Source organism: Agrilus planipennis, unplaced genomic scaffold (assembly GCF_000699045.2).
Source record: "Agrilus planipennis isolate EAB-ADULT unplaced genomic scaffold, Apla_2.0 scaffold103, whole genome shotgun sequence".
Lineage (NCBI taxonomy): Eukaryota > Metazoa > Arthropoda > Insecta > Coleoptera > Buprestidae > Agrilus > Agrilus planipennis.
In genome coordinates this window covers 799,966-812,107 of record NW_020438959.1, presented here as the reverse complement: position 1 = coordinate 812,107, position 12,142 = coordinate 799,966, and the positions used below count along the sequence as shown (strand labels likewise).

General features: G+C 34.5%; 4 protein-coding genes across 4 annotated transcripts in view; 1 reads left to right on the top strand and 3 right to left on the bottom strand.

Moving 5' to 3' along the window:
- Nucleotides 1-2,533, bottom strand: part of LOC108736732 (erythrocyte band 7 integral membrane protein-like) — a 14,693-nt gene extending 12,160 nt beyond the window's left edge. Inside the window, exons 1-3 of the mRNA XM_025975118.1 lie at nt 2,210-2,533; nt 2,010-2,108; nt 614-714 (exon numbers count right to left, since the gene is read on the bottom strand). Of these exons, the coding sequence (XP_025830903.1) occupies nt 614-714; nt 2,010-2,108; nt 2,210-2,246 (237 nt within the window). The 5' untranslated portion in view covers nt 2,247-2,533. The remainder of the gene's footprint in view (nt 1-613; nt 715-2,009; nt 2,109-2,209) is intronic.
- Nucleotides 2,534-5,646: 3,113 nt separating this feature from the next.
- Nucleotides 5,647-6,630, top strand: LOC108736739 (mesencephalic astrocyte-derived neurotrophic factor homolog). The gene is made up of 3 exons (XM_018469290.2): nt 5,647-5,983; nt 6,043-6,167; nt 6,225-6,630. Exons 1-3 carry the CDS (start codon nt 5,899-5,901, stop codon nt 6,525-6,527), a joined length of 513 nt encoding a protein of 170 aa, XP_018324792.1. The 5' UTR covers nt 5,647-5,898; the 3' UTR covers nt 6,528-6,630.
- A 66-nt stretch (nt 6,631-6,696) lies between these two features.
- On the bottom strand, nt 6,697-9,477 carry LOC108736731 (zinc finger protein 239-like). The gene is made up of 5 exons (XM_025975107.1): nt 9,195-9,477; nt 8,598-9,129; nt 8,468-8,525; nt 8,100-8,407; nt 6,697-6,701 (listed from the first exon to the last, which is right to left on the bottom strand). Exons 1-5 carry the CDS (start codon nt 9,333-9,335, stop codon nt 6,697-6,699), a joined length of 1,044 nt encoding a protein of 347 aa, XP_025830892.1. The 5' UTR covers nt 9,336-9,477.
- Nucleotides 9,478-9,602: 125 nt separating this feature from the next.
- On the bottom strand, nt 9,603-11,160 carry LOC108736730 (protein I'm not dead yet-like). The gene is made up of 3 exons (XM_025975104.1): nt 10,812-11,160; nt 10,235-10,480; nt 9,603-10,167 (listed from the first exon to the last, which is right to left on the bottom strand). Exons 1-3 carry the CDS (start codon nt 11,085-11,087, stop codon nt 9,742-9,744), a joined length of 948 nt encoding a protein of 315 aa, XP_025830889.1. The 5' UTR covers nt 11,088-11,160; the 3' UTR covers nt 9,603-9,741.
- Between the last annotated feature and the right edge of the window lie 982 nt (nt 11,161-12,142).

Genomic DNA, 12,142 nt, shown 5'->3' with positions numbered 1-12,142 from the left:
AGGAGATCGGGCTGAAACTATAGCTACAAGCTATCCAAGGATGGTACTATAGAATGTCACCTCAAGGTAGGCCTAGTGGCGTCATCTCTTGGTTAGGCCGGAAACTTATCAATCCACCCTCGTATATATACAAAATAAAACAGTCAATTCTTATGAAGTTATTGGCGTTCTTCGATCTTTAAAGAAATTTGATATTTTTTTTAAGTTTTAATTTTTTGCTTTTGTTCGTTGACTTTCTCAGCTTCGGAGTAGGTCAGGGTCGATTGGACCCCTTCTTGACTACGTGCCTGGCCTTACGTCTTTTCCGCGATTATGTTCACAACAAATATTTTGGTTTGATTTCTAAAACTGAACGCATTTCGTTCAGAATTGGTGGTTAATTTTAAATTTTTCGGCCTTTGTATATGCACATATATGTACGTATGCATTTATTATGTAAAAGTAGGCGCATATGTATGACGAAAATTACTGGATCGTTTGAGTTTTCGAAATGGCTCAAAGCAAAACCCAATCAGCTTTTATTAGCTCAATAAAATGGCATTAAATAAACAAGCAATTTCGAACTGTAATTGCACCGTCCCGTCCGGACAATAAACCATTGTGTTTACGTTACCTTAAAACACCAAAATAATGAGAACGGTAGTGTCAAAATCAACAGGATCAGAGATCCTGCGGTAGCTACGAATTCCACGCATCCCATTGTGTTTGGCTCCTCTGCAAGACAAAAAAAAATAATAAAAGAAACTTACCCTCAAATGTACCTAACTATATCTACTATTATCTACACCCTGTATATTCGGTGACGAACGACACGTGTTTGAATAGTGTACATCTAGAATTTTATCGATAATCACCACAAGGGGGGTTTTGTTAAAGATTATATATTCATTTTCGATTGCAAATTAATACAGATCTGCGTGCAATAAGTAATTATTATGCAACCTACCCTGAAAAACCCTTATGTAACAATAAAGATGAAACATAGGTGTATGTTACTATAATACTGTGTTTTGTGTCTCAATTTCGGCACTGATTTTTATAACACATTGTTTTTTCAACTTATTAAGTGTATGCTTTATAGGGGGTGAATCTAAAAAGAATTGATGGGGAGGAGTTGTCCATTAAGCCGTGTTTTTCAAAATGCTCAAATTGAATGGTAGTTTTACATGCTTTTTTTCGTTAAAAATAAAGACAATTATGTTTTTATTTTTTTTTTTTATTATTCAGGGGCAAATCTCTTAATTCACAGTATTAAAGTACATAGGTAATCTATAAATCTTAGAGGTCTTGACAGGGAAAATTTCCCTCATTTTCCCCCTTGGATCTGACACTGTTTTAAAGAAGCCCTGACTACTGACTAATTATAAAAAAATGCTAGTGAAAGGCAAATTTGGTCATACATTAACCATAATCAGTAGGAAGAGAAATTACTTTAAAAATACTTCAAAATAATTAACAAAACAATTTCTCTCTGAACTGATTAATCGAAATTGTTGATTAAATTAAAAATATTTTACGGACGGACCTCGAGCTTTCGATGGCTGTAAGGGTGTTCAAGCGTGCTTTACTTTTTTGGATGCAGATAAGAATAATGTATTTTCTAGTCTACTTAATAAAATTGGTTTGTTTTGACAATTATGAAAATGTTAAATTTGTCTAAAATTATGCTAAAGCAACAATAATATTTTCTGTTATCATTGTACTGATGCCAAATAAAGCAAAACAAATTAATTCTGAGTCGCCTATGTACTAATAATAATAGCATATAAAATCGGGGCCGTCGGGATGGATATAGAAAAGGGAAGAAATCTCCCCTGACCGAAAGTTTTTGAATAGGCGTGCAAATTCGAAAATTTTGTAATTTTAAATCATATAAATCTTAAAAAAATATTTAAAAAAAAAAATTTCGCATGTGAAATAATTTGGCGGAACCGTTACTTTGCTGACTTGGGCCCTAATTTTTTTTACAACAGCCCTGTGAAAAATAATTGTTAAATTAAAAGACTCACTATATTCCACAAAGCATTCGTGTCCTCCTGAATCAGTCCTTTTCCATCCGGCGTACATTAATTTATTGTTTATCTTTTGATGCGTTTTTTTATATGTATCTGTAATCTTTACGAATCACTCCGTTATCAGAATTTCATGTAACGTCTATTTATAGTAAAAACACTTGAAAAAATCCCCTGAGTAATTAAGTATTATTTACCATAAAATTCCTTTTTCGTTTGTTTACTAATTTTCATGAAGAATCACACCAAAAACAGAATAGAAACGCTTTGTAGATCTTCTTCAGTAACTCATGTCGTTGTAGTTAGTTTCACTTTATCCGCTGTTGCTATCTATTTTTCGGTAAAACACACAAACAGACGAGCGCCTCGACGCTTTGTCGATATAACGTCGCCGCCTTTTGCTAACCGCCACCACCATCCAAACTAATTAAAAAAAAAAGAGTCTTGGTATGCGTAAAAGTCCAGCTAAATTAAGTCCATCGCTAAATTAACTTTAGTACAAATGTGCGTTGGACGGTGTTACCAGCATTCAACCAATCGCAGACATCAGCATATGGCGGATTTTGTAATGTTTGCTTGCAGACAGAAACAACAAACTGAACCAAATTAATGGCGAAGTTTTAAAAACATGAGATCAGTCAATTATCGTAAAATCAAATGTGAGGCTGATTATCCACGCTCCGAAAACTGTGTACCATTTTAATGGAATGTTAAGTAATATAGTTCATCTGTAAGAGTTGGAGAAAATTCGAGTTGAGGAAATTTTCTGCTTTGCTGTCAAATTTTTAATCTTTGTTTAGATGTCGCTTTTACGTAAATTACTTTTGCGAAGCCCACCCAGTATAAGTACATCGTTCGTGTTGTCTTTTCCTACCGTAACCTTACGATCCCAGCCTAATGGCACTGAAAATTTATGGTCTTACGTTAGATATAGTATAGTTGGGACATTTAAAATAGGCATAACCCGCAATAAAACTGTCTTTACTATTTTCTTTCAATTCAGAGCGGTTGTTGACGAAACGTCTACTTTTACTCATAACAGACGTTGTAGAGAATATCGTAAGCATAGAAAAGAGATGTCAGACAGGAATTGCAGCGGACACTAATAAAGAAATAGGAATAACATTACGCCAATTGATGTGTAATAGAAAGAGATGCAGACAAGCGAAATTTCGGACTTTAAAGAAAGTTCAACATTCTCAGGAATTTAAAAAGTAAAGACGCTTGTTTAAAAATATAATTCCAACCAGGTAGTTACAATGCCGACCCTGATCTTTTGCCTACTTAACCTCTAACCCCCTCGCCGCTTACTCTTATTCGGTTATCTCCTTTCATTTTGTCTGTTCTACTAATGAAGCATTTCCTAACTTAACAAGGGCGTGTCCCAAAGTGGAAACAAAAAAGAAGATACGTCTATTCTTACAGATAATTTATTGCAGACTTTGCCAATATTGGTGGTCCCAACTATAGTTAGTATCTAACGAGAAATACAAAACAACAAACAGCCCAGATATCCAAAATGTAAAATATTTACTCTTTCTACTTCTGATGGATGCTAGCAAATATAAAAATGTTTTTCTGCAGTTTAATTTTGGATNATAAAATAATTAGAAGTGGTCTGTATTCTGTCGAAACTGCCAGACGCGGATCGCGATTTCGATCTTTTTGGATCTCATCAGCGCGTCGCAGGCAGCTACGACAGAACACAGACCAACTTTTACCTGATGCCTTAACAGCGCGTTTTAGAAAATACGACAAATGGCCCTGTAAACGCCATCTGTAGTACACTGCTACTTTTTAGGATTACGTATGCTTCAGCAAGGTCCATTTAAATATATGGATTTCTACTTGCTGAAACGAATCCCGGCGTAGCTCACCTCAACGTGGTAGGCACGTTACCATAACTCCTATTTGCGCTTAAAATGTTGTTCTTTTCACATTTGAAGTTTAAAGAAGCTTTTCGATCGCTTTAGGCGGTAAAATATTATGAGGTCATAAATATTTTTAATTAAGCCACATCTTGGTTTTGCTGTTATTAACGCATTAACGGTTTACCAAACACTAATTAAAGTAGGACGATAATAGACCTATGTAATTACAAATAACTAATAACTAAGAAGTTTAGTTTAGTTAAGGGTTAGTCTTTATATGAATATGTAAATATTAGCCAAATATTGTCGCTATTTTTCAAACAGTAGCTGTATCTTTTATGTTATTTTTTAAACGTAATAACATATAAATGGGTTCACTTATTATTATAATACTAACAATAGTAAACGTCGCTCGAATAGGGAATAACGAAAGGGCATAAGGGAAGGGGTGACCTTGTAGAAAACCATAACAGTGTTTTCAGTTGGGGGTAGAGACGTGTGGAAGTACAATGGATGTATGGATGAACATCGGAAATGAGGTAAATGGTAATTATGTATATTAACTGATCGTCAGTCTGGGGGTTAAAGGGGTTGGGAGGAGAATAAGGATGACGTTGTAGAACATTAAAAAGTGTATTTAGGTGACGAAGAAGGGGTGGAGACGCGAAGGGTAGACTTGAAAGATCGAATAAAAATAGCTAAGCCTTTAATCTATAGATGATACGACCTAGTAATGGTAATTGGATTGGGATAGACTGATCACTCCATTTTGATGATTAAAGGATAACGACTGGAAAAATTTTAATTTAGTCCTACATTCCTGTAAACAATGAGGACACTTCGTTCGTGTTGTCTTTTCGGACTGCAACCGTATAGTCCTCAGCAGTCAAATAAAATCATCTTTCGGTTAAAGTCGTTGAGGGAAAAATTCTCGTATTTGATTGCCGGACCTAAAGAAAGGAAAAACTGCGACCTTTTTAACTTTCGGAATGGAGTCATCCTACGTCCTACTCCAATCCATGCCGCTACATCATCAATTATTAATTGTTTATTTATTTTTATTCGATTCATCAACTCTATCTTCCTCGCCTCCACCTCCACAAAAAACCTTTTTTGAAATTCTGAAATGTCATTTCTGCCCCCACCCCCCACCCCACTCCAACGGAAGGCCAGGTAACTCATACACAATTTCCATTTACCCAATTTTCAATATTCAACTTCACTTTCTGCGACTTCAGATGTTTCGCTCCAACTACTTATAAACACTGCAAGCTATTCTACAAGGTCATACTCCCACCCCTCCAACCCCCCCCTCCTCTTAGGAACGATTTCTTTATCTATACTTTATCTAGAAAGCACGATGTGAAGATCGTGACAGAACAAATTCGTCATTTTTGCAACGTTAGCGAAATATTTATACTGTGACATTGTTTGCCCATTACTTCTTTAAAGGTAGTTTTTAAATGCTTAAAAACAAATATGACGATTGGTTTTTTCTTAGCCAAAGACCAAAAAATGAGAACTTTATTTTCTTACAATCTTCTTACAATTTGGCCAGCTTTACAAATGTTTTTTTTTATTAGTAAAAGTGTTACTTTAAAAAAAAAAGATAATTTAAGATAAAAATAGCGGATTGATGAAAATTAAAGTTTTGTCTTGTAACTTGTTTTACAAGCCTTGTACAGTTCTATACATTTACTCCTCTTTTATTGGAGGATTGGGTTGAGAAGTTACCAACCGAAATATCCGGATTGTACTAGAAATTGACGTGGCCCAATGAATGTTCGCCAACAAGAAATGGTCGAATATAGTTGAGTTTTAAGTTATTGCTTAGCCACCGGTGTGTTAAAATATAGCCGAAAAATAAGATACGGGTACAATAATTAAAAAATTATAAAATCCACAAAATTTGTTGTCATATCTGACTTTTGATAATACAAAGTAAGTGGTGTGTTTCACAATACAAGTGTTAGTTTAAAAAAAAAAAGAAGACATAACCTCTCAGTTCCTTAAAGATGAAATTAACACATTACAGTATTTTGGCAATTTTGGGATTCTGCTCAGTTGCAGTTAGTGGTTTAAAACCTGGAGAATGTGAAGGTAAGACTGTTGAAATTTAGTGAAAAACAAGATAACAAAGTTTTGGTTCAATGTTTTAGTATGCATAAAAGTAATCGAAAAATTTGCTGCCACACTACCAGATGATGCTAAAAGGAATCCTGCCCGAATAGAAGAAGAGTTCAAGAAGTTTTGTAAAACCAGTAAAAATAAGGAAAACAGATTTGTATGTCTTTCCGTATTAAATTTATTAAAGTAGATCTTGAGATATGCTTGTTTTCAGTGTTATTACATTGGAGGTCTGGAAGAAAGTGCAACAGGAATCCTTGGTGAATTGTCTAAACCATTATCATATCCAATGCCTGCAGACAAAATATGTGAAAGGTTAAAAAAGAAGGACAATCAAATTTGCGATTTACGGTATGATGTTGAAATTGATTTAAAGACTGTTGACCTAAAAAAGCTCAAAGTAAGAGATCTCAAGAAAATCATCAATGACTGGGGAGAAGACTGCCAAGGGTGTATTGAAAAAAGTGACTTCATTCAAAGGATAGAAGAACTAAAACCTGTTCATACAGAACTGTAAAAAAGTTGACCTGACAAAACTAATAGACAAATGATATATTTAGTTATGTATTTATTTTTGATTCATATTAAAATTCTAAAAGATAGTTAAATTATTTCTCTAATGGTCAGTACTTCTTATATTCTTATATTCATTTATGTTAATTTAATAATTGTTTAGTTACTACACATCAACCTAAATAAATTTTTAATAAAATATTTGAGAAAACGTTGGTTTCACTTTATCGGTTTCTCCAAATATTTAATTGGCCTTAGCAGTTTTTATGTTTCATCGTCTAATTTAATCTTAAGGTTTTATCCATAAGGGTTTAGCTGTTAGGTTTCGCCCCACACAATTAAAAATTCCATGCTACAGCCGTGCGATGTGTGTTGCAGAACATCTTTATCAGATACCCCAATTAATTTTTTTAATAGGATGTTACAGCAAATTGTATGTATATACAAACATAAATTAATCAATTTTTTGTTTCTCACTTTCCACAAGGTTGAAGGTGTTGAGGTTTTATCCCAGAAAATTTAAAATCCTGCATGACAGTTATACAATTTATCTTGCAGTTAAGTTTCATGATGAGATACCCCCAGTTCAGTGTTTTATATGGTTTTTATTTAACACCAATTTAAAAATTAGTTATTTTTTTACTTTTTACAATTTGCCGGTCGTATCTCCTTTTTTAATTGTTGGGAAATCCCCGAATTGTAGCTTTAATTTTGATACAAAAATCCTTGGGAATAATTTCACAAGCATTGTTCAAAGATTCGAATTTCTAATAATGGGCTACCAGTTCAAAAGATAACTTTAAATTTTTGTGTCACTTTACTATATATTCGAAACGAAAAGTACAACTATTTCCAAGGTGCTTTCGTATTCCTAATACAATTTGTTATAAAAGATGTTTCACAGTAAATGGCATTAACTACATTATAGCTTAAATATGTCTTTTAATATGAAATATTCTCAATTTTTACCCACTACACACTTCCTTAAATTAATGAGGAAAAATTTGTTGCTGTTGACACACCCCCGCCGAGAATCGAACGCGGGCTCTTTGGCTTTACGCGCCAATGCTTTGACCACTAAGCTACGAGAGATGAAAACAGCAACAACGACAAACCGTACTATTAGTCACAGATGTAGATGACTAATGTAACTATGTACTGAATATAAATATATATACAATGTAGAAATCTTCCCGAAGTGAATTAGTTTTTAATATGAAATATTCTCAATTTTTACCCACTACACACTTCCTCAAATTAATGAGGAAAAATTTGTTGCTGTTGACACACCCCCGCCGAGAATCGAACGCGGGCTCTTTGGCTTTACGCGCCAATGCTTTGACCACTAAGCTACGAGAGATGACAACAGCAACAACGACAAACCGTACTATTAGTCACAGATGTAGATGACTAATGTAACTATGTACTGAATATAAATATATATACAATGTAGAAATCTTCCCGAAGTGAATTAGTTTTTAATATGAAATATTCTCAATTTTTACCCACTACACACTTCCTCAAATTAATGAGGAAAAATTTGTTGCTGTTGACACACCCCCGCCGAGAATCGAACGCGGGCTCTTTGGCTTTNTAATATGCATTTTTAGCCTTTCCCTTCTTGCGAACGCTTTCCCGCATACAGTGCACTGATGCGGTCTCAGTCCGGTATGTTGCGCCATATGTATGTTAAGATACGAACTCGTGTGGAATGTCTTTTTGCACACCTGACATCCATGCGGCCGCTCGTTGTCATGGAATCTCATGTGAATATTGAGATTACCGCTGTGCGTGAATCCTTTACCGCATACAGTACACGCGTAAGGGGTTTCCCCTGTGTGCGAACGTGTATGATATATTAAGCTGGCTGATTGGCTAAATGACCTAGAACAAATTGAACATTTGTACATTTTTTCTCCAGTATGAGTGCGGAAATGAACAGACAGTGAAGCTTTTTGTGTAAACTTCTTGCCACAAGTTGGACATGAAAAGGGCCTTTCTCCTGTAAACAAAAGAAAACATAAAGAATTGTGTTATGAGCAAATATCTTGGCTTTCTTTTTGTAAATCATTACCTGTATGAATTCTTTTATGAACACTGAGGTGTTCTGTTCTTTTGAATTTTTTTCCACAAAAAGTACATGAAAATGGTTTAGTTTCTGTATGACTTTTCTTGTGTTGACTTAGGTTGCTGCTGCAACCAAAGATTTTTCCGCAACATTCACACACATATTTTTTTATTGGCTCTTGACTATCGTCAGACAGTGAGTGTTTAATAATAGAGTTCGAATCAGTTTTAAAAGATTTTATCAACGGATTGTAAGCAATATTATTATCCTTTCTTTTATTTGTCTGTTCCTGTTTATCGTTGAAAAATCGTTCAGTATCCCTTGCAGTGATATATAAGTTGCGGACATTGAGATTGTTTATAATTTTTCCTTTTAACGGTATATTATTCAAAGCACTGTCCTTATTTTCTTTATTCAGTGTCGTCAATAAAAGGTATTCCGTCGTCTCAATTGCACGTTTCTTAAATTCGTAAAATTTTTGCAGCAAACTCAAGCAAGTTATGCACATCCTTTTTGGAAGTTTGTCATCCAACGTTGCCTTAATAATGAAATACGATGTGTTCAGATTAAAATCTTGTTTGTGTCATATGAAAATCTTCTTACCTCCTGGGATGTGCAGTAAAAAAGCATTTCTGGTACATTTACAGTTACTTCTTTCTCGGTACGGAATATAAAATGTTCTGCATTGTTTATAGCACAGGTTCGACACAAAGATCCGAAAAAGTTCTCTTCTTCAACGTCCATTTTACTACTGTTAATTATTGTAATACCTTAAGGAATTTTTACCTGCTATTAGTGGATTACCTTCGACGGTCAATTTCTTCTTCTTGTTCAGGTCTTTTCTGTACTGCGATTTTTTGTTCATGCAGCCTCCATAGTGACGTCATTGTAGACGGAAAATGTTTGACCACATTTTTAAATGAAATTAAATGTATTAATTACTTGTAACTAATAACGAAACATAAAATAACTGTACGAGAATTATATGATGCAAAAAGAAACGAACACAAATCATCAATCAAAACTTTTCTAATGGGCTTAAAAAGAAATAAGTATAAATTGATACATTTTAAAAAGTAACTATAAAAATAAGATAAAATAATGTATAAATATTAACAAAGAAAATTGCTATTTTGAATAAACATAATTATTATTTAATGCAAGAAACTTCCGTGATATTTCCTTGTCCCACATCAGCTAACCATGGAGGTGGTGAAGCGGCATCGAAAACATACGTTCCCACTATTGGCCAAAACCCCCACCATATCACTAAACTGAACATTTTAACGAAAAATCCAGCCTTTATCATACTCCAAGTTGGCATATTACAAGCAGGTGCTACAAGGGCATTTGGCGGCGTTCCCACGGGCAGCATGAACGAATGCGAGCACATTATACATACCGGTAACATTAACATTACCGGGTGAACATTTAAATTAATCGACAGTTCAGCTATTATTGGTAAAATGATATTGGCCACTGCTACATTAGATGTCAATTCAGTGATAAATGAAGCCATTGTCATTACAATAAATAGGACGACCATGTTGGGTAAACCCGCAACAACATTTTTCAACTGCAATAAAGTAATTTTTAAGATCGATTGGTCGTACTCTGCCTTTTATACCATAGATATTACTTACCATTTTCCCTAATAATATAGATAATCTAGAACATCTCATGCCTTCTGCGAGACCGAATCCACTCCCCAATAGGAGAACTGTACCCCATGGCATCTTATCTTCGACCACTTTCCATGTCAGTATACCAGGAGATGATTTAATAGGGCGAGTTTTTTCGTCGTCATCAAAAACATGGTGAAATTCGGGCTTAGCCGGTATAACGAAATACAGGATACATGCTATCAAACCACTAGTTGCATCCTTTATCTAAAACGAGAAAGTTAAAGCGTTTAAATTAAGATATCTATCTACTTGGATATTGATATTTTTAACGATAATATGTAATTTACTATATCAAATGTTGTTTACATGTAATTAGAAGCGTTGATAATCCTTTCTTTTGAAATATAAGTACAAAAATAAAGGATCCACCCCGCAACAAAGTTAAATTAAACGTCGAAGCATTCATATTAAACGACTTCACCAGCTAGGCCTATTAGCTAAGACGATTTAATTTAAAATGTCTTGTAGTCGGATTTTCGCTAATACGTACATATATAGGAAGTTTCAGAATTTGGGATTATTATACATTACTTACAAATTTTGGTTTTGGAAACATCATCGACCAACCGGGCATAAAATCAAAATATCTGAAAACGAATAATATAATGGCAAAAATGAACAAAATTGTCGTCATGATTTCGTGGAAAGACATTTTTCCAAGTGCTTCAATCTTCTGTTTAATTATATTCTTTGTTACATGTTCATTTTCCTTTCCTAATTTGACCATTTGTCCTTCTTCACTTTTCGGTCTCCACATTCCCATATACATAAATTGCAATACTAAATATGCCACTATATTTGATATTAACATTGGCGGAATATTGTAAAGGGCGAAGGGAACAAACGCTATCTCTCCTTCTGGAAATTTAGCTTCGTATAATCCTGAAAATGGAAATCGGTATTATTTTTTCATAATTACCTACACGCTAAACGAGGGTGGCTCTCTTATTTATTGTGGAAAGTGGTCACCATTCGTACGCGAGGCACATTCGTACAGTTAGTATAACAGAAAAACTAAACGACACACAAACACGCCTTTGCTTGTGTGCATAGACATACCAGCCGCCATGTTGCTAGCGGAGTGTCATGCCGGTCGCAGCACGGTGTATCGGCGGACAAGACGTAACGTGTTTTCGGGCGCGGTCAGTAATTTTTTTTCCTAAGTTTAATTCGCAATTGTAAGTAGAATTGTTATGTTTTTGACAAAATGGTGATGATTGTTTATTTTGAGCTTTAATGATCATATTACTCAAACTAAATTAGAATTTGTATAAAGTGGTATTTTAATTTTGTGGGTGTGCAGTGGGGTGTATTTGGACAGCCAGACGGGGGGCACATTCGTACATTCAAAAGAAAATGAAAGCTAAGGAATAGAGTGATGAAGATTCAGAGGATCCTGAAAGATCGCAATTTAGCTTGAGGGAGAATTCAACATCTCCAATCGATTTCGAAATGGACGAAGAGACTGATGATCGTAGCATCAATGATAATTTAGATGTGACACCAGAGAAAATCAAAGATAATCGTTTTGTTTTGGTAAAATTCGGAAGAAACCGGGATCATCATGGTCATTCTTTTTCCCTGATATAGAAGACATACACACTCTGTATATCAGCGATGTTGCCATGATCCTCCCTGATCCACCACAACCACGAGCGGGCTGTACAGCTAGAATGGCTGGACTTTTTACTTTTGCAGTTAATTTAAATGATTATAATGTGCAATAACTTCCAAAGTAACAACAAAATGTATGATTACCTACTTTAAGTTTAAATTGTCAAAGACTATACAACAACCTCATAGAAAATGATTGTAAAGATTTCATTTAGACTGATTGTAAAGCTTAGAATTATCAAAAAAAAAAAA